Genomic DNA, 26,076 nt, shown 5'->3' with positions numbered 1-26,076 from the left:
CCTAGGCCTGACTCTGTCCTATGCATTTAAAAAATTGACAATATAGGATCCCTGCCCTGAAAAAGCTCATATTCTAATGGGAGATAGAAATAAAAAACCATTATTATGCCATGTGGTAAGTGCCATGACAAGGCTTTGTACCTCGAATTATGAGAGTACAGAGAAGACTGTTAACTCATCCTGAGGGATAAAATAAGGCTATCTGAACTGAGATTTTTTTTTTACTAGTCAGTCGAGTAATATTAGCTGGTAAACTAAGCAATTCCCAAATCTCAGTGGCTTAATACAGTAAAGGTTCATCACAATTTGATGAAGTCAGGTGACTCTCATGGCCATTTTCCTCTGAGTATTAATTCGGGGACATAGGGTTCTTCCTTTTTAGGATACCATTGTTTTTACATGTAGCTTTCATGAACAAGAACAAGAGAGAATGCGGGTGATTGTATATGAGTTTTGTGGCCAGGCCTGGAAGTGGCATTTGTCACAACTACTCACATCCCATTAGATCCCAACCAAATGGCAAGGGAGCCTGGGAAATGTCTTCCATGGTCCAGGGAAAGGCAATGGGATTGGTGAGCATGTGCTCAGTTTCTGCCTTAAATTTTAAGCTTGCATCAGACTTAGTCGGGTAAAGAGAAAGTATGTTCTCAGCAGAAGAGATGTTTATTATGTGTGAATGTGGAGACAAAAGTCATGAATATAGTGGTTTGAGGTACTCCAGGTAGCCCCAAGAGGCTGGAGTGTAGAATATCAGACCAGAAATGGCAAGAGCTGAGACTAGACAAAGGGCAAGGACCCCATCATGCAGGGCCTTTTAAAATATATTAAGGGGTTCTGACTCTATCCTGTGAGCAACAGGGGAGTGTAGAACAGGAAGTGATATGATTTGTTTGCATTGAAAATGATCACTCTGAGCAGCAAGGAAACCAGATAAGAAACTATTGTAGCAGAGCACATAAGAGATTATGGGACTTGGATCAGACATGGTCCTTGTCCTCAAAGAGCTCATAGGCAGACAGACATACTTATCAGCCAGATTAGGTACACAATAGCAAGTACCAATATCAATGCCTGAGCAAGAAGCTGTTTGGAAAAGAATGAGGGATTTCTTTTACCTGAGGATGAGAAAAAAATCATGAAAAGTTTAAAGAAGTCATACCTTCTCTCTCATCCAATGACCACTTTTAAAGATGAGGAAATTGAAGCACAGTGAAGAGTTGTACTTGGCCATGGTCACAGATTCTATTGACATTAGAACTAGAGTTAGAAACTCTGCTTCTACCTTCCATGCTCCATTCCAACTGGGCCAGTATAAGTCCATAAAGCCAGTTGAGTTATGAGATAGAATCGCAACATTGTTGGAATTAGTGTTTGTGGTCTTTGGCATTCCCAGAAAAGGGCTGAATATGTGCAATGAAGAAGTAAAAGAACTAAGACAAATTCAGATCCTATTCAGGTCAGTGTCCCAGACCTTTATCTACTTGCAATCTCAGAGTATGAAGGGATCTTAGAAACTACTAATTCTTTAACACCTTTTGGAGGTACTAGCTAATGCAGTTAGAAATGAGAAAGAAATTAGAATCATAAAAACTAAAAAAGAGATAAAATTACTATGTATAGGTGATGAGATTATAAACCTGGAAACTATTGTCCGCTTTAGTCACCCTCTCTTTCCAGGTATCTTCATTTCTTTGCTGTTCCTTAAACATAGCAAGTGCATGTGACTTTTGCATTTACTTCTCCCACTTCCTGGAAAACTCTTCCACCTGATATCCTATTCCATTCAAGTATCTCTTTTTCCAGAATCTCTGTTAACTTTCTGTTCCCTTACTGGACTTTATTGTCTCCATGACATGAACACTTCCTGACATCTTGTATACTTATTAATTGATCTGCTTATTTTCTTTTTCCATAGACTGTGAACTCTTTGAAATCAGGAGATTTCTATCGTGTTCAGTGCTATTTCCCTAGTGCCCGGAACACTCCCTAGTTCATATCCCCAGTGCCTAGAACACTGTCTGACACATAGTAGGTACTCAGTGACTATTCGTTGAATAAGTAAGAAAATGAAAATCCAAGAAAATCAAAAGACAAATTATTACAAATAATAATAAAATTAGTGAAGTATCTGGGTAAAAATTTATGTGTTGAAAACAAGAGCCTTTATATTTATAAAGAACCACCAATTGAAAGATTTAATGGAAGAAACCATCATATTTATAACAGCAACAAAAAATATAAACTACCTTAGCATAAAAAAGAAATGTACAGGGTCTATGCAGAAAAAAAAAACCTTTCAAACTTCCTGTTGTACCCTAAAGAAAACTTGAATAAATGGAAAGTCAAAACATGTTTATTCTTGGGTTGGAAGGCTGAAAGTAATGAGTCAATTCTCCCAACATTAATATGAAAATTTAATTTGATTATATTACAAATATTGAGCATATTGACAGGATTTAGGAGAGCAAGAAAAACTAAACAAACTAAATATAACAATCATACAGGAAAATATACAAGAAAATTTGGGAAAAGAAACATAATGAGGTGATATTAGCCCTTCAAATATTAACATACATTATAAACTTAATTAAAACTGTAATGTAATGACACATGAATTGACAAATGATTAGAACAGACTAAAAGTCCAAAAATAAACCCAAATACATACAAAGAATTTATATGGTAAAGATGGCTTTTCCAGTCAGTGGGGGAAAAGATGTGTAATTTAATGGTGTCAGATAATAAAGTTTTTAATTCTTACCTCTCAGCCTACATCTATATAAATTAAAACTGAAATATTTAAATATAAAAAGAGAAATAATAAAAGTAATAGAAGAAACAATGAAAAAATTTGGCCCGGAATCCAGAAAAGAAAAGATTGATAAATCTGTGTAAAAAATTAGCATTGAAAAATTTCTTCATGGAAAAAAGTATTCATAGACGTGAAATGAAAAAAAAAAAAAATGACAAAATGACTAAAACTATTTTTATACAGCCATGAAAACTAATTCCTAATATCTAGTTGCTATAAATCAATAATAAAGCTCAACAATCCAGTTTTTAAAATGGGCAAAGAAAATGAACAATTCATAGAAAAGAAAATGCAAATGGTTCTTAAACGTAATGAAAAGATGTTTAAACTTAACCTTATAATAAAAGATAATTATATTAAGAGAAATTCAGATGAAAACTAATCTTAGATATCATTTATCATCCATCAAATTGGCAAATATCAAAAAATTTGATTCCACCCATTTCGTCAAGGTAATTGAGAATGAGACATTGGAATACATTGCCAACAGTGTAAACTGGTCCTTCTAAGGAGGTTAATTTGTCAGTATTTATCAGAATTGCAAATGCTCAGAAGACCCAGAAATTCTACTTCTAGGAATTTATCCTACATATAATTATATATGTGTGAAATAGTGAATATACAAAGTCAATCACTAAGATGTTATTTATCAGGAAAAGGTTGAAAATTACTTAATTGTCTATCAAAGGGGACTGCTTAAATAGTTGGTATATGGCTATTAATAAAAATGAGGTAACTCTATGTGTTGAGAAAAAAAATCACCTCCAAGGTATGTTAAGAGAAAAAAAAAAAGGCAGCTCTGCATAGTGTTTTTAGTGTGCTACCATTTGTGCGTTGGGAGGAAGAGTTAGGGATTTTTACTCGTTTGTGGATAAACTGTCTCTGGAAGGATGCATGAGAACCTGTTAACACGAGTTGCCTCTAGGTAGTGAAACTGGGTGTCTGGAGGACAGCAGTAGAAGGGAGAATTTTTACTAGATAGTCTTTCATGTTTAAAAAAACCTTTTGAACCGTGTGAATCAATATAATTCACCTGCTGGTTATTTAAATCACATAGATGCCCGGTGTCAGGATGGGGCAGTGGAAGCCACTCCAGAGGGGTTATCAGAAGTGCCAGATTCTAATTCCTACTCCTTCGCTAACTTGCTGGCCGGCCTTAAGCAAACAACTCCCCTGCACCCCCCACCCCCTGCTCAGGGCTGATCTGAGAAAGGTCAGAGAAGGTGATTTTCAAGGCCCTCTCTAGCTCCAACATCCCAAGGTGTAAATTGCGGTTTTTCCTTACACATTTTCTTAAGTCATCTCTACCTCATCCTTTCCTCTGCAGCTCATCAAAATCTCAGAGGAAAAGACAGACAACTGAAGAAAATAAAATTGCAAAGATGACTTTTATAGGACTCCTGTTGAATCATTGTGTATTCCACCGCCAAAGCTGAAAATGATGAGTTTAATATCACACAGAGCAGTGCATCTTATATGTCTCAAAAGACAGCTTATGCTACCCAGAAAACTGGGAGCTCAGCAAGACGTAATTTTTCTCTCCAACTCTGAGGCAAATGAAATGACAGTCATCAGCCCACTTTCTAGAAGCAACACGGTTTTCATTTGGTTTTAACTTCGTTTGAAAGTGTCCCAAGGTGGGAGAATCCTTCTAAGTGTGGACTTTTCTTTTTTCCCCAGGAGCGCATGCTAGAAAGGGCATGAACAGGTGGCCAGGTTTTCCGTTCACTGTTTCCAGCATTGGCCATTGTTGACAAGTTAACTCTGCCAGGCATCAGGAAACCTGGGTTTCAGTCCCAGTTATGCCATGAGCTCAGACAAGTCCCTTTTCCCTTCAGGATCTCTGTTACTCTAAGAAAGGATTAATAGATATAACTTGGGCTGATAGGAAGAGAAGGTTGAATCTGAGGGACATTGAAGATCTAAAGACCTAAAAATTCCCCAGTTCCTGCTACTAGTTCGTTACCAGTTTTGGAGTAATCTCTCTGGGGTCTTTTGTTCAGTCATTCATTCTGCATACAGCTTTATGCACAGGCACTGGGCTCTTTCTAGGCAATCCTCCTACCTGTAAAGGGAGCTCATAGATGGCAATGTTAACAAATAATACCATATTAAGCTAGGAATACATGTAAGTAGAGAGCAGAGAAAGACTAGTCACAATCATCTTTACAGACGACAAAGTGTTTTTTTTTTCCATGCACTATTTATATATTATTGAGGAGTAGGTATGGCATCATGAAATGAGGTTAAATAAAAGAAGTAACTAGGACATCATAGGTAAAGCTCCCAGAATGGTGCCTGGCAAGCATGAAATATGCTGTAAATGATAGTAATTATTATTGCAGTGTTTGATCCCCACTGTAACTCTCTTAGGTTGGAATTAAAATAACCACTTTTCAAATAAAAAAGCTGCGTTCAAAGTGGGGCCATAATTTACCCCAGATCTCCTCAGCTAGAAATGGCCCAATCAGAGCAAAACTATAACCAGGCCCCATGTAAATACAATTCTGCTGCCTGAAAGTATTTCTCATTAATCAGAGAAACAAATTCTGATAATACCTTTAGTCGTGGATGTATTAACTGTTCTGGGTATGTAACATCACAACTTTGTCCAACAAAAACCTCACTTCTTCAGAAGAACTCTAAAGAGGGATACTCATGGTAGTGATCTCAGACTCTGAGCGCAGATGGTGTTAAAAGTGAGGAAAAATTGATCCTCACTGGTCTCATCTCTTCCAATCACATTGCAAATGGCTGCTAAAGTAGCTGACACATAGGGCCAGCTTGAAAGAGTGTGTGGGAGAGGCGGCGGGACGGGGTGTCTCTTCCCTTTAAGGTAAGCTCTGTGACCCTGCACTTCTCATTTGTTATCCTTTCTCTCAACAGAAAACAAGCCTGGAGTTTTACATTGATATCCACGCCCACTCCACCATGATGAATGGCTTCATGTATGGCAACGTCTTTGAGGATGAGGGACGGTTCCAGAGGCAGGCCATTTTCCCCAAGCTCCTCTGCCAGAATGCCGAGGACTTCTCCTACGTAAGTCAAGAGCTCTCTCTCAGCCAGCTCCAGCTCCCCCTCTCCACCCCGCCCCTCTCCCCCTCTGTCTCCTCACTCAGTTCAGTTTGGTTTAACATTTACAGAACACCGACTCTGTGCCAGGTCTTGCGTGGATGATAAAGAGAGAGATAACAAGCTATGCCATGCCCTCGAGCTGCTCGTCACCAGTCAGGAGGGAGACTCTGAAAAGGCTGCGAGTGCTTAGTTTGTCTGAGGAGCTGGCATTTGTTTAGTTGATCTGACTCCTGAAGTGAGAAGAAATTCACTGAGCAGCTGAGCACCTATCACATGCCAGGCCCTGCTTTCACCTCCCTCAGCATCTTTAGTTAAGAGACCTACCTGTCTGCTGAAGGGGGTCTATGCCCACCACGACCCCTTCTGGGCCTCAATTTCTTTGTCAGTAATTTGCGGGTGATAATTTTCTACCTTGCCTGCATCGTTGCTTCCTAGGGAGACAAATGCAGAAATAGATACGAAAGTACTCTGTAGGCAGTAAAGACCTCAACAGACTGCAGAGACTGTTGTTACTGCCCACTGCACACACTGAGGACTGGAGAGGCGGTTGGCTGGCGGCTAGGATCATTTGCAGCAAAAAGCAATATTGAGAAAGGGTAGGGAGGGAAGATAAGGAGGGGAATCAGTATGTGGAGTGGGGACGGAGGAGGGAGTTTTTGCACATTTTTCTTTGTTTTGATACTCCATCTCTGAGTCCTGTTATTTCCATGTGGCTAGAGGGAGAGAGGCCCAAAAAGGTCATAGCAATTTTTGAAGTTGATGAGCTGAAAACTTGCCTGCCCATTGCTTCAGGCATGGACATTAGTGGAGATGATACATTTCTCCTTGAGGTAAGATGCACTTGGAATCCCAGAATCTTTGAATGCCACACCATGAAAGAAATTGGGAGGTTATGTGACTTAGTCTCCTCTTTACACCCAAGAGACACGTATGACCCAGAGAAGTTGAGTATCTACAGCAAAGTCCCTTAGCATTTCAGGGTAGAATTGAGGCGGGTGGCTCCCCATTTGCCGCTCTGGGATAAAAACAGCCATGCTTGTTTCTGTAGGAATTCCTATGGGATGGTCAGCCCTTGTCTTTATGAAACCATTCGAGTTTCAGAGCAGACTTGGTCTCCTGGATCCAGGTTCCCTGGGAGGCTGGGCCACAGGCCTTAGAGACCCTCATACAGGTGAGGTTTCCAGAGCCAACAAGAGAGGCACAATCTGGGAGCTTCACTCCTGGCCTTGTCTCATGATGTTCCGGTATTATAGCCCCGCCTTAAGAGCTCAGGGCTGGGGTCAAGGTCATCTGGCCTAGTCCAATCTCTGTTTCCCCTCTTCTCTGATCCTCAGTGCCCAGCTCTAAAATGAGAGTTAGATTTCACTATGTGGACTTCAACAGTCCTTTCAGATCTGACATTCTATCATTTTCTGATCCTTTCCTTTACCTCAAGACACACGTACACACGCATTTCTGTTTCTTTCCGCGTCTGTCTTGTTTCGTTGTTTTCTTTCTCCTCCTTCATTCTTCTCTTTTCCTTCTTCTTGTATACCTGCTGAGTAAGACACACATTCTCTCGTTATAACTGGTCTCATCATTTACTTGGATCTCTATGGGTTAGCAGAGATGCCCTTCTAAACTGAAGCGAACTGACCCTCCAACTCTGTGAAAGAGATGTTATCTTCATCTTCACTTTACAGATGAGGAGACTGAGATTGAGACAAATAAGGCCAGTGGTCTAACATCTCACATATTTTGAACAGAGGACTTGAGATATTGACCTGCTCGTTCCTTCCTCTATCTACTGTGGCTGGTATGGTGGCACCCGTGTGAAGAAACAGCCGTAATCCCAACTCTCTGGTGATGTTGGACGTGAGTTCAGCTGTCCCTAATGGAGGAGGAGCAGTGTGAAGGAGTGCTGAGGTTTCTGGAGTCACTTAGTCCTGGATTCAAATCTGTGCTGTATCCCTTACTTGCTCTATCTCCATGAGCCTCAGTTCCCTCCCCTTAGAGGGACAAAATTATAACACCTACACCAAGGGATTATTTTGTTTTTGTTTTTGTTTTTTAATTAAATTTATTAGGGTGACATTGGTTAATAACATTCTATAAATTTTAGGTGTACAACTTTATAATGCAACATTTGTACACTCTATTGTGTGCTCACCAGCTGAAGTCTAGTCTCCTTTCATCACCTTATATTTGACCCCCTTTATCCTCTTCATACTCCCCCACCCTCTTCCCCCCTCATAACCACCATTCTGTTGTCTGTATCTATGAGTTTGCTTTTTGTTTTGTTTTTCATTTGTTCCTTATTTTATATCCCACATTTGAAAAAAAAAATTATAAAGTTCTTGTCCTTTTCCATCTGACTTATTTCACCTAGCATAATACTCTCAAGATCCATCCATGTTGTCACAAATGGCAATATTTCTTCTTTTTTATGGTTCAGTATGTACCACATCTTCTTTATCCAGTCATCTGTCAAAGGACACTTGTCTTGTTTTCATGTCTTGGCTATTGTAAATAAGGCTTCAATGACCATAGGGGTACATGTATCTTTATGAATAAGTGTTTTCAAATTTTGGGGGTAGATACCCAGAAGAGGAATTTCTGGATTATGTGGTAGCTCTAGTCTTAATATTTTGAGGAACCTCCATATTGTTTTCCATAGCGACTGCACCAATTTATAATCCAAAGGGGTTATTATGAAGCCTCAATGAAATGCTGCAGGGAAAACAATATGAAGAAGTTGAAAGCACTGCCCAAATTTTAGTTCTGATTATCATTATAATGTAATGGCTTCTTGTTGTCTGTCTACTTTCCCTTGCTCCATCTGTCTCCATTCAAATTTCCACAAATATTTATTAAATGGCAGTTACCGTGCCCCAAGAACTCTAGGGCACGCCTTTATTTAATTATATTTGTTTATTAATCCTCAGAATAATACCATAATATGGGATTAATATTCCACTTTTCAGATGAGGAAGCTGAGACTCAGAGGTGTTGAAAGATTGGCTCAAAATCCGATAGCCAGCAGGCGCCCAGCCCTGATTCTCTCCTCCCTATTTGTTTTTCGCAGTCCAGCACATCCTTCAACCGGGATGCTGTGAAAGCAGGCACTGGCCGTCGTTTCCTCGGTGGGCTCCTGGACCACACATCCTATTGCTACACCCTAGAAGTCTCCTTCTACAGCTACATCATTGGGGGCAGCACGGCTGCTGTGCCCTACACTGAGGAAGCCTGTATCCTTGGCAGATCCCCATCCAGCCCTGGGCCAGCCCATATCCCACAGAGAATCTGAGAATATCAGGTCTGGCAGGATTTACTAGGCAGGTCGGGAATTTGGTCTCCAACTCAGGTGAGGACTGAGGCTCTGGGATGAGGATGGAGGTGGCTGGTTCTGCTGGTGGCATCTTTGGATTGTCCTATTTCCCCCTTGCCTTCTGATGCATACCCCTCTCCCAGCTGCCTCTGCTGTGCTTCAAGTCTTCCTCAGGCACCTGGATCCATGGCCTCCTCTTACCTTATGCTACTCCCAGCTCTCTCTCCCCTTTATTCCCTAATGAGAGAGTGAGTCTTCTGCTATCTAAGGTATGTAAGTACACAGGCTGGATAACCATCCCCAAGGTTATCCCTGAGGAAGACCCTGATGGTCTTGACTCCTCTTTCTAACCCTGAACACGTAAAACTATATTTTCCCTTTTTAAATCTTCCCATCTTTTTGTGCTATTGCTTTCTTCCTTTCCTTCTCTATGCTCACTATTTTCTTTGTACTTGTTTTTTCTCCCCTTGTCTCCTCTCCTTCTGTCACTCCTAACACTCCTGTCTTGTGTGTTTCTTTCCCTACTTCTTATATCCCCCTCCCCGCCTTCCTCTGTCTTCTCTCTTCCTCCCACCCTTCTCTCCTCTCTTTCTCTCCCCTTTGCCTCCCCTTTGTCTTCCGTCTTGCCTCTCATCCTCTGCACATCTCTCTCTCTCTCTGCTTTTGCACTTCTTTTGCCAAATCGCTTTTCTTCTTAGTTTCCTCAAAAAATTTCTCTGAAAACCCCAGGCATGTCATGATGAAATTAGAGGTTACTTTCTAGCTTGCTTGATTTTTTTTTAGAGGTTGTGGGTAATTCTAGTTTCCTGAGTGTTAATTTTAATTTCAGTGTCACAGGATAAGGGTTTTGTGATAAAATGTGACCGTTTCTGCTTTCCTTTATCCTTTTGTTTTTGGATTGACCCATTAGTCCTTCCCTACACTTAGTTTTCTTAGAGAAAGAATTATGGTTGAAGAAGAAAAAATGAGAAGGATGATATTAACTCTATATCTGCAAATTCTCTCTCCCCAGAAGTGGAAGTGCTCTTTTTAGCCTTTATTCAACCCTTGGTGAGTGTATATGGAGTTGCTACCATGTTCTGTAGAGGCAAATCTCCTTTATGGTTGTGGCATGACTTAGAACTAGTTCACTCAGTCAATTGCAGCCTAGTGGCTCAGGGGGGTCCAATTACCTAGCTGGGCACACAGGAGGCAGAGCGACAGCCCCAGAGGGAGGGGTGAGCCAGGTGTTACAGCAACATCCCAAATCCAGCAGAACACTGAAGAGATCACGATAAGAACCAACAGTCCCCTCTTTATAGTTGCCAAGACAGAGGCAGTCATCTTGAATTCTGCTTTAATAACCACCTGGCTCAGTAAGACCGAGGGAGTAGGCTCTTCCCTGAGGAGAGGACTCTTGGTTTCCAAAGTCCCGGCCACCTATTATGTGCCACACTGCCCCCCACCAACACACACACACACATACTAGTTGATGTGTGTCCCACGACTTCTCTAGGATCCCCTAATTCCTGTACTACATGCATAGGTCACATTCCACACTACACCTACTTTGTTCTCCCATGGTATTATAGCAAAGAAGGAATAGGGCTTGGAAGAAGAGTTTGAGCATGTGCACCAAAAGAGATACTGAAAAGCCTATTGACAATGAGATGTGGGTTTGTCCGGAGGAGAACCGACTTAGTTTGTGATTGGTTTCTGCTGTTAAATTTGATGGATCTTTCTACACTTTCTCAGCACCTCTGTCATCTTTTACTTTGGAAGTAAATGTGTTTCTTAGTAGAAGGCCCCCCACCCACCCACCAGCCTAGGTCCATGGTTTTCTCCCTTCAATGCCCAGTCTTCATTCATCGTAAATAAACACACTATCAGTACATGCAGGAATCGTTCTAAGCACCCAGGCTAAAATACTGAACAAAAAGGCATGACTTGCAAAGCTTTCTGCTTGGGGAGACAGAAAAGGAAAGAGGCAATTATAATATGTATGGTAAGTTCTGTGGTGGAAGAATTACAGAGGGCCATGGAGAACTTTCATTTAGCAAGGATATATTGAATGTCTACCATAAGCCAAGCAAAGTCCTAGGCACGAGGGGATGTAGCAGTGAACATATATTAAAGACAAAAATGTCTTTACATGGGGGAAGGAGGGAACTCAGACATAGTTCTGGGAGATCAGGGAAGGCTTCTGAGTGGAAGTGACATCTAAGCTGAGTTTTTAAGACTGAGTGAAAATTAGCCTGATTGGTTTGGGGTGGGTTATTGAGGGGAAGACATTGCAGACGGAGAGGGAAGGAAGGAAGGTGCTGCGGGAGCTGTGAATTGTCCAGTATGGCTGAAGGATTTCAGATGCAAGGGATGAAACTGAAAGGGCAGGCCGTAAAGAATTTGAACTTGAATATAAAGGCAATGGGGACCGATAGAAGGGTTTTTCATCACACTGGAAAGCTACTCTGGCTAGAATGGGAAGGACAGTTTGGAGGGGTCAAGATTGTAGTCAGGGACGTGCATTTAGGAGGCTGTTATGACGGTGCAAGTGAGGGATGATTGAGGCTTAGATTCTGGTGGTGCCAAGGAGTGTTTAGAACATGGAACTGAGAAGACTTAGTTCATGAGTGGTTGGGGGTGTCAGTGGGGAACTGGAGCTAGCGATTGGAAAGAGTTAAGTGTGAATAGTGAGGCTGCACATGAGCTGCTCGGCCACCTTGTTCTGTCATCCATGGGACAAGAAGAACCTGGACCTGTACCAGGGAAGCTCATGCAAGTGTGATTTAACCTGGGTCCTGTATGAAATGCACTTTTTAAAATCTTCATTTCATAACAGAGGGAGACTTCAGGCAGACAGATTGTGATCTTTATTGGCTGCTGGCTCCGTGTCCCAATCAGAAAAAGAAATTACATAGTCTGACAGGAATGGCAATATGGTCTGGGAGGAAGTGTCCTCTAGATTGGGAGTCAGGGGACCTGGATTCTGATGACAGCACCAACATCATCCTGAAAGGCGCCCTTCAGCAAGTCCTCTAACCTTGCTAAGGTGAACATCTTCACCTTCAGGAACGGATTAAGGACCTTCAACTTTTCCAACCCCTGCTATGGGAATGAGAGATACTTATGAAAAGGTACAAAGTTATACAATGAGAACAGACTTTGAATTCAGATAAACCTGAGTTTGAATCCTGGCTCAGCCACTTACTAGATGTGTCACCTTGGGCAAGTTACATATCCTCACTGGGCCTCACTGTCCTAATCTGTAACAGGATATACTAATACTTAACCTCACTGAGTTGCAATGAGGTTAAGTGAAATAATGTATATGTGTGTGCACTGTAAGTTTTCAATGTTAAGCGAGGATTGGTTAAAACATTGAAACAATTGTGCTCGCTTCAGCAGCACATAGACCAAAATTGGAACAATACAGAGATTAGCATGGCCCCTGAGCAAGAATGACATGCAAATTCATGAAGTGTTAAAAAAAAATAATAATAATCGAAAAGATTTATGTGGCTGTGAATGTGGACCTGCATTTATGTTAAAGAAGGTAGTTAGGGCTGTTAGAGCAAGAGGCCAGTGACCACATGGGTCGGGTTCTTGGGGAAAAACGGCCTTGACCTCAGAACGCCAACTCGTTCACACAGTGGGGAGTGTGCACTTCCCATGGTTGGTTTATTCATGTCTGTCATCCAGAGTACCCCTTCCCAGCTTCAGGATACATGGAAGCCAAATTAGTTGTCCAGAGGGTGCTGGATACTTGTCAGAGAAGGGAAGGCCTGGGAGGCAGGGAATCCTGAGGGATACTGCATCCAGGCCCACGATAGCAATCACCCTCCACCTACCAGAGCATATGTGTCTGTCAGTTAAATTTCTCTCCCTGGAAAAGCATCAGCCAAACATTGCAGGGTCTTGCTCCATGATTTCCTTTCTTCATGACATCAGGGAAATACAGCAGTGGATACGGTCACTGATGCTCCCCTAGCTGTGTGACCTTGGGCTGGTTATCTCACTACTCTGAACCTCTTTCCTCATTTATAAAATAAAAATGCTCTGCAGGGTTATTGGGAGAGTGACATGATAAGTGTTAGACAAATGCTCCTTCTGTCCCCATGCATGGCTTTCCTTCTATTGATTGAGTCTTTAACCCGATGATCTGGCATTGAAGCCAGCAACTAGGGTTTAAATCTTATTACTGGGTGGCCTTGGGCAAGCTATGTTCCTTCTCCTAGCCTCAGTGTCTGATACTTCCTACCTGTCAGAGTTGTTGTGGAATGAAATTATGTGTGAACTTGATCTCCACTCTGGTCCCCCTTAGCTCTGACATCCTAAGACTTTTCTGATTTCAAAATCTAAAATTATATAATTCCATGCTTAGATGAATGTATAATATCAAGAATCACGATTCTTTTTTAAATGAATCTTAAGGTTGGGTGATTCCATGAGCATACGAATTTCCAATCCAGTAGGGAAAATCAGTACAAATGCATCCTAGAAAGCTGATCAGGCCAACCTGACGGCCACTTTCATTCTTTTAGTTTAGGGGTCTTAACTGAGGGGCCCATGGGTAGGCTTCAAGAGGATCTCATGAACCAAATAAAACGTATGCAAAACTGTGAGTAAAGATGTGGAGTTCGTTTCCCGAGAGAAAGACTCATGACCTTAAACAGAATCTGGAAGGAGAATATCCTCAGAAGCCTCTACCCTGGCTGGTGGTCTCTGTCCATGTCACGTCAGGAATGCAGCTCTGATGTCAGTCTTGGGTGTGAGTTCTGCTTTACTTCATTCTAGCTGAGGACCCTAACCTAGTTCTTTAACCACTCTGAACCTCAGTGAGGGTAAAGCTTTTTTTTTTTTTTTTTTTTTTTTTTACTTCAGGGCAGTTTTGAGAGTTACATGGGAGAATGCAGATAAATTACTGGGCACTCACTTTGTGTCATGCAATATTAATTCCCTTGCCTTTCCTTCCTGTTGGTCGTTGTTTTTGTTGTTGTTGTGAAATGATAAATTCCCGAGAAGTTTAAATAATTCTTTAGCAAATGCTATTTACAATTCACTAGCCTGCCAGGTACTAATAAATATGCCGAGAGAGAGAGAGAGAGAGAGAGAAACACGCATTGGAAAGAACTGGAATTATAAAATAACCCAGAGATTCTGTGGCCTTTGTTTATGGCCAAAAGGAAATAGTTCTTAGACATAATGGATGAGGAAAATATTGGGAACAGAGACCTTGGGTCCTGAGCAAACTGGTGGTTTTCAGGCAGGCTTATAGCTGCGGACACCTTAAAATCAGAAAATGCTAGTTTTAAGAGAAAAGAATGATGGGTGTGGCCAAGAGAAGATGCAGAGATTTAGAATTCAGTTAATTGGCTTGGTCTCAATTCAGAGCCTACGATATGCCTGCACTGGGTCCTCCAAAACATATATCAGAAGTTTAAGATATCATTTATTACTCATCCAACAAAACTCACTAGACACTAGAAATAGATAGATGAATAAGGACTTCAAGAAGGAGACAGTTTTCAGAAGGAGAAAGGTAGAGACAGCAACAGTTCAGAGGAATAAATGCTCTGGCAATCAGCTCTGCTGACTGGGGAAGCACATGGAAGTTTTCTAACCTTGCAAGAATGGCAGGGAAGGAGAGAGAAGAAAAACTTCCTGGAGGAAGAGAAACCAGGGCTCATTTCCAGGATGAATGGGATGCAGACAGGAGAAGAAGGGAAGGAGCAACCTTTCTGGCAGAAAGAGATGGACAGGAGAGTGTCGGAATGCTGAAGAGAGGATGCGTGTTCCCTCACTGTGTACTGGAGGATAGTGGGGGCTGTGCCAGAGGCAGCAGGTGGCAAATAAATACAGACAGAGACAGACCACGAAGAGAAGATCTGTGAACTATGGAACAGATACATTGAGCAAGCAGCACTTACTAGGTACAATTATAAACTATTGTTATGTTTCCCATCGACCCTGCAGTAGGTGAATATAGATTATAGATCTAGATCTAGAGATATAGAAACTCTGGCAGACCCCACGACTTTCTAGTTATTCTCAGGAAATTAAAAGTTTTCTAATTAATTCTGGGCATAAAACGGTCTTAGTTTAGCAATGACTACATCCGGGCCAGTCAAAGTCATTGAACCTCTTCAGAGTAAAAACCTCCCCATCCGCTGGCTGAGGCTTGTCTCAAACTGGCTGCTCGAGGTGACTTCTGTTTCATCACCTTGACTTTCAGCTTTTTCCTCCATCTGGAAACATCTGGGTTTAGCCCTTCGAGGTTGATCAGGATGAGGGAGAGGAGGAAAGAGACAGGAAAAGTCTTAGGCGATAGGTACTCTGATGAGATGGCATGGCAATCCCTTCTAAGCTTCAGACACGCCTCCCCCTGTGCTGGAGGTCTACTGATGTGCGCAAGTGCCTCTGCTCAGACTGGTTGTTTACGGTTCCTTCCTCAGTCCCTGGTGATCTGGTGGTTGACTCCACTGGTCGGGGGTGCACTACATCCCTCCAGTGACTCTCTTGTTTGAAGGTGAGCTAAAGTTTGCAAAACAGGTTGTCCAGTTCTCTTTTCCAAGTCCTGCATGGTGGTTTCATCCCTCACTTTAAAATGTGGTATCTGTAGACTTGAGATCTCAGCTAGAACCAAGGCTAAGGCAGTTCATAACATATTCCAATGTCTAACGGTATTATTGGCGATTGCCTGGACATGAGAATAAGGAAGAAGTCAAGGAAGACGCCCAGTTTCTCGACCCAAACAACATGGTGGATGGTGGGGCCAATCACTTAAATATATATTATTTGGGAAAAGGATTGGAGACGGGATATTTTGAGCTCTCTTTGGGATGTGTTGAGTGTACAGGACTCATGTGATGTACAAATGGAGAAGTTTGGCAGGCACATGGCTCTATGGGCCTGATGTTCTAGATAGAGTCCTGGACTTTCGACCGGCTCATAATAGATTTTTCTACCAGGTATTGTAGAGTCATAATGAAGGCAAGTATTTTTTGGTGTGCGCAGTCAAGGTAGGCTTCCCTCTGATGAACTGGTGAAAAGAATGCTGGACTGAGAGTCAGGATCCTTATTCCAGTGTGGCCTTTTGCCCCTTGCCCTTCTCTTAAAGCTGTGTGACCTTGGTAAAATCACTTCACTTCTCTAGCTAAGGCCTGGTTCTAGGTAGACCTCAGTGAATGCCAATGAATGAGAGAGAAGGAGGGAGGGAATGAGGGAGGGAGGGAGGAGAGAGAGAGAGAGGAGAAGGGGGGAGAGAGAGAGAGAGAGAGAGAGAGAGAGAGAGAGAGAGAGAGAGAGAGAGAGAGAGAAAGGAGGGAGGGAGGGACGGAGGGACGGAGGGACGGAGAGAGGGAGGGAGAAAAGAAAAGCAGGCCTCACCAGCACCTGCTAGTTGGCTCACTAATGGGACAATGAGTGATGTGAGCTGTGTTGCTCAGAGGAATTATCAGAATACGTATGTGTGTCGGAGTGGTTTTGGGGATGTGGGGGTACTGCCCGATTTTCTTTCTTGGGAAGGAGGCTTCACTTTTTAGGCAGAAGCGTAGGAAGCAGTCAAGTCTGGCCTATTGATTGGCATGGAAAGGTACCTAGGTACTTCCCAGTGTCTGTTCATCATGCCTAAGGTCAAGTCTTTGTCAAGACTCAAGAGCAAGAAATGAGAGGGCTTTGGGAACAGAAGACTAAACTGGACTGAAACCCGTTGGGTTTTTTCTCCTCCAAGGACCAAACATGGACTAGAATTTGATCTTTAAATATGAATGCTCACTGAATGACTAGGTGAGTGAATGAATGACTAACTAATAGTGGCAGTAGTAATGGTAATAATTATAATCTGGAGATGTGCTTCAGGGGACAGGTCAGGATCCCTGCCCTGGACAGTCAGCTTTATCTCTGACTTGTCACGTAGGTTTGAGAGATTCTGTTCCCCATCCTGGGTTCGAATTTTCCTATCTTTAGATTAGAAGATAAAATAATATGATCTCCAAGTTTATTTCCAAATCATCAGACAGAAAGACAGACAAAGAATCATTTGATTTTGGCCTTTGATGTAAGCACCTCCATTTTACATGCAGGGAAACTAAAGCCCGGAAAGGTCAGACAACACACCCAGGGCCACTCTCTCAATTCTGCCTGGTTGGCTTTGTCTCACTTCCTCTTCGCTCTGCGGTCACTGTTTCCTATGAGACAAAAGGTTTTTCTAGAACCCTGCAGAGGTTGGGACCCACCTGCCAGCTCTTGCTCCCCCTCTAGCCCTGCTCTCGGTAACTCCCACCCCTGGCCTTCACCTGTTTGCAATCTCTGATCGCTCGGATGCCACCAGAGCCTCTCTCTGTGGTACCCTGGCTGAGCCACTGTTTCCTTTGTGGGTTCTGCCTTGGCCCTACTGCCTCCCACCTCCAGGTCAAAGTGTGTGCCTCCTGCCCAGGCCTGGAAAACCAAAATGTCGTTACCTTCCCCCAACCCCTCTCCTCCCCCCAGATGAGGTTTCTAAGGGTTTTATCTGCTGTTGTCAAGTTTATAGCTATAATTTGAAATGCTGTTAATATTACTGACAGCAGAGAGCTACAAATTACAAAGTTGTAAAGTTACTTTATGGTGATAACTGTCAGCTTTCACTAGCCGCACTGCAAGGCTCCATGGAAACCAAGTTGATGATAAAGAGAGTTGATGTTGTTTCGGGATTGTGGCTGTTAGCTGCCGGTCAGAGAATCCCTGGCTGGTTCTTAAGTGAGGTGAACCTGTTTGTCTATATTCGTGTTCACTTTCATACTTATGCACACAGTTACTTGTGTTCCCGTCCTCCTGCTGTACAAATGTGGGGAGAGCCCCCACAGTGGAAAGACTTTACTCAAGATCAGTTCTAACCAGTTGCAGATCTGGGCCAAACTTTGACCAGCCCAGAGGGGCTGTTGGCTATGTTATTATAGGTGTTTAATAAATAACTGTTGAGTGGATGAATGCCTGGAACACTTGGAGGGCTTAGACGATATTAAGAACAATTGAATAATTTCTACCTTTGGAGTAAAACAAACAAAACGAAAGCTGCTTTGGAAGTAGTAATTCAGGGAAACGAGATTTCCTGTCTAGTAACACGGTTTAGACATCTCATTTGACACTATTAAGCTCAATATTGGTCAATAAGGCAAACGTATCAACCCCCAAATCTACCACACGCTGTCTTCCTGTCGAAACTGATGCTAACTGGCTGCATTAACAGAAGCAGATGTCAGGAGCAAGGAGGCGCTGGCTTCTCTCTGCCCCGCTGTATCATCGACTCCTGGAGCCTGGGTTCATCTCTGGCCTCCACTCTATGCAGGACATTGAGAAAATGATGCACAGCCTCTGGAGGACTAGGATGGAAAGGGAGTACCACGCTGGTTTACCAACTGTCCCAGTTTGCCTGGGACTGAGGGGTTTCCTGGACAGGGGACTTTCAGTGCTAAAACCAGGACATTCCTAGGCAAACCAAGATGGTTGGTCACTGCACCCAAAGCTATGACCTGTGAGGAACTGGTCAGTGAATTGGAGATATTTTCCTTGGGAAGAAGACATTTGGAGGCTACATGTTTGCTTTGGTCAGATTTATAAAGAGCCATCATGGAGCAGAGGGAGTAGATTCATTCTCTGTGGCCTTAGAGTCAGGACAAGAGCCAGTGGGATGCGAGGCAACTCCAGCTTGAATCTCTCTCTGGGGGATAATGACAGGGCCGTCCTTACTGAACATCTGCTACACCCCAGGAGCTGGCTTGGTTTCTGGGCATGCAGAGAGGGTGGTCATGACCTCTGCCTGGAGAAGTTCCTGGTGTGGTGGGGTAGACAGTGTATTGCTGTGACGGAGTGGGACTCAGGGGGTGGCGAGAATGAGCATCGAACAAACCCAGCTTTAGAGGTGCCAGGGTTAGGAGTAGAGACAGCAAGGAAGGCACCATGGAAGGGCCTCGCAGGCCTAGACAGCGGCGCATACGGAGTCTGGAGTATGGAGAGAACTGCTTCCCTCCTTCGGACGGGTCTGGGCCTTGGAGTGTCAGCAAGGGAGTGAGAGGCGATGAGAGTGGAGAGGGCTGTGGGAACCAGTCGGTGAAGGACTAGTGACCCACAGCCACACAGCGTTTCAGGTAGAGTGCCCTGGCAGGGTGGGGATGGCGGGTAGGCAGAGTCGGCTGGAGACAGGCCAGTGCGGCACTGATAAATGTGGCACCACCTCACCGGGTAACACTCACCTGCCTGCTGCCTTCTCATCTTTTCATTATCCTTTAAAAGGTCCCCGGGGAAACTGGCTCTGAAAGTAAATCAAAGGATCCCCTTCTTCTTGATTCCTCTAGGGAACCAAGACTTCCAGTTTCTCAGATTCTCCCACGTGACCAGAGGTTTGAGCATAGCTCCTAGTGGCATTGTTGTGTAATGGACAGTGTCGATGTGAGGTTCAGGAGGCCTGGACTCTGTGAACCTGGTTTCTGCCACCGCCTTGCTGTGTGATCTTGAGCAGCCCACTAGACTTCCCTGAATCCCCGTTTCCCATCTGTGAAATGAAGGGTGTAGACCAAGGGTCTCCATTCCCCCGGCTTCATTCAAAGAGTCAATTTAAGTTAGATCTGATTCGTATTTATCGAACATCTACTATGTACTGGACGCAGTCATCACTAGGTAGGGGCCCTTCTCCTAGACCACCAACCCACCCTTTTTTCCAGAAAGACCTGGAACCGGCACCTCAAATCTTACTTCCCAAGCAGCAGGCTGCCTGCCCAGTGAGACACGCTGCCTGTCTGGGGTTTCTTATCCATCAATACTTTCCTCAAGATGATAAATGTCCTGCCAATAAGAGGAGACAGCTGCCAACTCTGTCTGAGACAAGGGCCTTTAGCTGGGGTTGTGGCCGTGCTTGGCTTGTTGATATGTCTCCTGAGGCCAGAGGTGGGTGTCATGGCTGGGAGGAAGAAGGAAGAGAGAACGGGATCTGGACCACGGCTCTCAATCTATGCATATTTTGCCATGAGTCAGTGGAAAGGAGAGAGGAGACAGAGGTTGCTCAGATTTTTGTTCAAAACAAAATATATTTACCATATTTACAGAGCTCCTACAGAATGCTAAACCCTGAACGAACCATCAGGAAGTGAACAGTATTTATCAGTATATAAAGTGCATTCAGAGCCATCATCTTGTTTGATCCCTACAATAATCTAGAGAAATGAGTATTATTATCTGTATTTTATAAACGAGGGAGGTGCATTTTTTTTCCCTGAGGGTCTATCTGAAGGCACGACAAGCCCCTGGCTCCAGAAGGAACTGGGAGTCAGATGGAGGATACCCGTTCAGATGGCCGGTGGAGCAGTGCCCTCCCTCCCATAAGCCTGAATTTGCTTCTTCTGATATCAAATCCAAAACCGATTGCCCCACTGGAGGACACTTCCTTTGAAGAAACCAGCTGTGTGGTGGAGGAGCTAATAATAGCTGAGATGTAACCAACAGATGCCATTGTCCAATAATAGTATAAAAGAAAGCATCCATTGCCTTTGGAGCCAGGCTGGCCCGGATACAGATCCCGCTCTTCTGTTTACTAGTTATGCGACGTTGGGCAAATGACCTAATATCTCTGAGTCTCATTTTGCCCATCTATGATGATGATTATGATACTTACTTCATAGGATTGTTTTAAGTAGATAAAAACAGAAAAATAAAATAAAATTCTCAGGTGCCTAATAGATTACCTGGACCATGGTAAGTCCTCAATAAATGACAGCACTATTATTACTATTACTAGTCAAGTAATGAATTGGGCAAAATCTAAGTAATACATTTCTAGGCCATCGGGAAGCGATGAAATCAGGGCGGGCCAAAGGTGTCATGGAATCATGAAAGGTTAAGATTCTTAAGGGGTTCCTAAGATTCTTAAGCAGCAGTCCTCTTAAAAGTGAGTTTGGAATTCTCAGATATCGCAATAGAGCCAGGTTCCATCATCGTACTCACGTGCATAAGTCTAAACTTTTTACCAGGACAAACTCATTAACAATCAGGCTCAGGGTCAGTCCATGGACACGATCTGTGACTCAGTCTGTGATGTGGTTAGGTACTTGGTGCCCAGATAGAAATAGCATATGCAAGCCCTCCTTAATTCTGCCGTTGAGGAAACATGTCCTGAGAAAGAGTTAACATATATGTACTTGGGTTGTCATCATAGAATATGAGAACTGGAAAATACAGTGATTTTTTTTTTATGTGATCTCAGAAAACTGACACTCCATCTCTGTGCTTTGGTTTCTCATTCTCCCTTCTATGTCTACCTTGTGAGTGGTAGATCCAATGGCACAGTATATAAGAAATGGTTTTGAAAATTAGTCTGCCCTTATTCAAGGAAAAGATGATTCTTGGTGAAGGAGAGAAGGAGGAAGAGGAGCCACAGGGAGCAGGTGGAAGCGCGCTGCCCTTCAGGGTGGAAATCTGGAATGGGATAGGGCCGGAGCAAAGGAGGTACGGGGCTGGCGTGGAGGCAGCCAAGTGGACACAAACTAGTTCATTGCCCATCCTGTGTGCACAGGGATGTGCACGGGGACCTGGCTCCATCAGAGAGGAGCGAGTAACCCACCAACCTGACCAAGAAACTGGCTTCTCCTCCTGGCTCTCTGCCTCTTACTGTTTGCCTGGCAGGACCACCAGCTGCTGCTCTATTGCTGTTGCCTGAGGTTGAAGTGCCCTCTCCTGGCCCCCAGGGCGCATGGCTGCCTTTGAGAGTAGCTTCTTCCCCCGCAGAGGATTGATTGGGAGGCTGCAGCCAAGTTCTTTGTCTGGGCTGGGATCTGAGCCCTGGGGGGCCTGAGTCAACTGTGAGGGGTGGAGGAGAGAGAGGCATATCCCTTTCAGCTCTCCTAGGTTTTTCTCTGCATAGAATCCCTCCTCCCCATCTATTTCTTCTTTCCTCCCACTTTCCCATTTCTTTTGTGTCTAGTTGATTCTCATACACGCACACACACACACACATTCACACGTATCTCTAGGATCGCTCTCTCACCTGCTATCTTTACCTCCCCGCAAACTCCCATCTCTCCTCCCTTCTCTTCTACTTTTCCTTTCTTCCTCCTTAGCTTCCTCCCTCTCTTAAGGCAAATAGTGAAAATACTTTATACCCAAATCTGCATTTCACTCCAATATTCTTCATTGACATGATCTTGAGCAGGTGCTCAGTACTCTGACACCTTAACTGATGGCGAAGATTACAGGAGGTGGCACACGCAGGGGCCAAGCAGGCTGCTGGCAGCCCAGGGCGGGCCTCGGCACCCCCTCCCCTTCCCGTCTCCTTGCAGACGCACTTGGCTGGCCCGCCCTTTCTGTTCCTTCTCCCTTTTCTCCTCCAGTCCTCCCTCCCCTCTCTCCCTCCTCCTCTTTCCCCCTCCTCATACCTCAGTTCAGATTCAAATACCATTTACTGAGCTTTTCAGAAAAGTAGGGACTTGACCTTCACCTTGAAGGAACTGTCTTTCAGGGCTCACCGTCTCTCTTTTCTGCCTTCCCAAGGGGGACAGAGTAGCTTCTCGACACGGTACGTGATCTGGGCCTGTGAACTGAGCTAAGGGACAACCAGAGGGCATAAGAATGTCAAGGACAGTCTCTCCCCAGTATGTCCTACAGGGAAGGTTTGTGGTGAGGAAGGAGTCATCTCCTGAGACCCCACACGACATCCTGGTATACATCACATGTCCCAGGGCCAGTTATTTTAATTTGCTTGCTCATTTATTTACCATTTGTACTAATTACAACCAAAGCACAAGCCACAATAAAGCAACACGAAGCATTTTCCAGCACTGAGCGCTAAAGGAAACAGCACGCCCAGGGACCTGTGCTGGGAAGAGTGACCTCTGGCCTGTGAAGCATTTATTCAGCATATGCCAGCACTAGTGACATGAGGCTGTCTCTCATAGTGTCCCCTGATGAGAGCCAAAATACACTCCAAGCTCACAGAAGTCTAGCCAGCTGCAACGCTAACGCAAGCTGCGTCTTCCACAGCATCCTCGGGGAATGTTATATCTCTCAACCCAGCCATGGAGAAGCCAGGATAGCCAACTGGTCCAGGCTCAGGCAAGGGCCAGGATTTTAGGTATCTGAGCTGATGTGTTTCAGTGGTTAAGAGCCCAGGTTCTACAATCATACATATCTGGTTTCAAATTCTAGCCCTGCCATTTCTAAGCTGTGCCAATTTAGGCAAGTGGCTTCACATCTCTGGACCCCAGACTCCTAACCTGCCAGAGATAATAGTACAGACTTCCCAGGGTTACCGTGAAGATAAATGAGAATGTCTGTAAGTATTTAACACCCTGACTGGCTCCCAGTAAAGGATGGTGGCTATCATTACACATTATAATTCTGTGTGATGACTTCACGGAAATTCTGGTAGGTCAGAGATCTGCTTAGTGGTTGGTCAGGACGCCAAGTGGTTAGCGACCAGACTTCCCACTTAGATGTTTGATACCACCACAGAGACATGTGCAGCCAAATGACTAGTTTTAAAGCAAAGGGAATTCTTCTTTTGAATTCTCTCACAAGAAAACTGTGACCATAGTCTGCCCCTACTTATTGCATGAAGGTCAGACTGCAAAATCCCAAGCTCACTTCCATTTGGCTAAGCATTTTCGTAATAATATAGCCAGTGGATGGCTGTGGGATTCTGGGAATACAGCGCATCGAAAGCATGAGGAAGATATCTGAATCTTGGAACATTAGGAAGCTCTTGAGAGAAGAAAGACAGTTGCTCATTGCCTACCACGTGCCAGGCACTGTACTGAGTGCTTTATTCACCTATTTAATTCTCACAGCAGCCTTATGAAGAAGTCACTATTTGTCTTGCAAGTGAGAAAATGTTGGCTCAAGATAACTTACCCGGGGTCACACAACTTGTATGGGGGCAGAGGCAGGTTGTCAACCAAGATCCCTATAATTCCACAGCACCTGCTCCGCTCCTATGCGTGCATCCAGACTACTGAGGTTCTACCTTCCTCCTCTCACCGCTCTCCAGCTCTTTGCAGAGCCAGCAGACCACCAAGTCCTGGCAGAACAAACCCTCTCTCCAAATAAGCTGTCCACGCTGTCTCTCCTCTGCTCTGGTTTACTTCTGAGTGACTGAGAGTTTTCACTCGGCCTCAGTGTCTCCATAGCTCCTCACCGGAAGGAAACTGTTAAGGGAAAGTTACTGGGCTCTGCTCAAAGTCAATTTTAGATTCTGGAGCAGGACAAGTTGGAACAATGACTTCACAAGTGCATGACTAATTCAAAGCATTTTTAATCTTCAAAATGTCAAACTTTATAGTCAGTGGCTGTTCCACAGTGAGCAGTGGCACTGTGCATATTAAAATACCAGGATGGCAGGGCATCAAGACTGGGAGTCTTCGTAAGGGCAGACAGTCTCCAAAGGTGGTGGTTAATGCTAAAGGCCAGCTCTGAAGAACAATCTGAAAACACAGTGTCATTGTAAATAACTGACCAACTGGATTAGGATGATAATCTCTGTAAATGGCACACACGGCACAAATCTTCACTACAACCCTGAAAGATAGGTGTTGTGGTCCCCGTTTGGAACAGGAGTCGGGGAAGAGATTGACACTCCGGGTAATTAGGAGATTTGCCCAAGGTCACGTAGTCGGGAGGTTCTGCTAATTCTCAAACTCGGGTCTGTCACCCTCCAAAGCCTGCTCCATTGCTGCCACATCAATCGCCTTCTGCGTTCATGGATTTAAAACAATGTGAACTCATCCATTTTAGATTTATCAATGATCTAAGACAAATTTAGAGCAAGTAATTAAAGCCCTACTTTATATAACCTTAGGTCTGTGTCAAGAAACAAGGCCTTAGAAAAAGTCCTGGAAGTCAGAGGAACCAGGCTGGAATCCAGACGCCAGAAACTTACTGCGTGACTCGGGGACTTCATTTCCCCTCTCTGAGCTTTTATTTTCCCGTCCATAAGACCATTAGAGGGATTCATGCAACACTGATATTTACCGCAACCCACTCTGTATCAGGTCTTATGCTGAGCACTGGGGATCACAGGTGACTTTCCTCTTCCCTCAAAGGGGCGGTTAGACCAAAAAGTTATCTCTAATGCTGTTTCCTGTTGAGACATTCTATGAATTCAAATTGCAACCATAAGTATGGATGATAGGTCAAGGGTCTTTGACCATATTCTACGGGAACCTAGACACAGGATTTTGAGATATACCCCAGCGGGCCCACGGTCAAACAGAGAGCATCAATCCAGGTAGAAAGGCAAGTGAGCATATAGAAACCCAGACCCTGGACATTTATGTATTCAATTATTCATGCAGTTGTTTAGCAAAAAATTTCTGAGCACACCTGGGTCAGGCCCTATACTGGGTGGCTGGAGACACAGAAACACACTAGGTAAGGCCCCATTATTCCAAGAGTACAATCTGATGGAGAAGTCGACATGCAGATATTACAATTAATGGACGTTGTAAGCCAAGGCCCAGAGATATGACAAAACACACTGTGCTCAGGAGCTGGGAATATCTGGAGCTTTAAGGTAGGACTATAAGTAGACTGGTCTTCTTTGCCCCGCTGATTGAAGTGACTTGCTTTAGTGAAGAGGATGCTAACACAACTGACTGGGATGGAGGTCTTCCATCTGCCTGTGCAGTATGGCTTGGCACTGGCTGTCCCAATGATCCGCCAGGAGGACAGCATGTCACAGGAAGCAACTGCCACTTCAGCTCAGCCCCAGAATGAACACTGGGGACCCACCTGTAGCCTGCAGCCAAGCCAGTCTGGAGGCCTGCCTTCTGGCCAAGTTTATCCTAGATCAAACCAGCTACCTGAAGACCTGAGAAAGAGAGAATTAAAAGAATAAATATTTAAAAAGACATAAAATTATTAGAGAAGAGAGTACTTAGAGATG

At 43.9% G+C, this 26,076-nt stretch overlaps 1 protein-coding gene and 1 non-coding gene across 2 annotated transcripts in view; both read left to right on the top strand.

The window, feature by feature from the left end:
* Positions 1-26,076, top strand: part of AGBL4 (AGBL carboxypeptidase 4) — a 1,011,660-nt gene that overhangs the window by 955,620 nt on the left and 29,964 nt on the right. Inside the window, exons 10-11 of the mRNA XM_039885641.1 lie at positions 5,699-5,851; positions 8,952-9,114. Of these exons, the coding sequence (XP_039741575.1) occupies positions 5,699-5,851; positions 8,952-9,114 (316 nt within the window). The remainder of the gene's footprint in view (positions 1-5,698; positions 5,852-8,951; positions 9,115-26,076) is intronic.
* Positions 12,563-12,666, top strand: LOC120581444 (U6 spliceosomal RNA). The gene has a single exon (XR_005647267.1). It is a non-coding gene; the product is annotated as a U6 spliceosomal RNA (small nuclear RNA).

The sequence above is a fragment of the Pteropus medius genome, unplaced genomic scaffold, assembly GCF_902729225.1.
Source record: "Pteropus medius unplaced genomic scaffold, Ma_sr-lr_union100, whole genome shotgun sequence".
NCBI classification, from domain to species: Eukaryota; Metazoa; Chordata; class Mammalia; order Chiroptera; family Pteropodidae; genus Pteropus; species Pteropus medius.
Note: the sequence above shows the minus strand (reverse complement) of the source record. Positions and strands in the feature narration are given on the sequence as shown.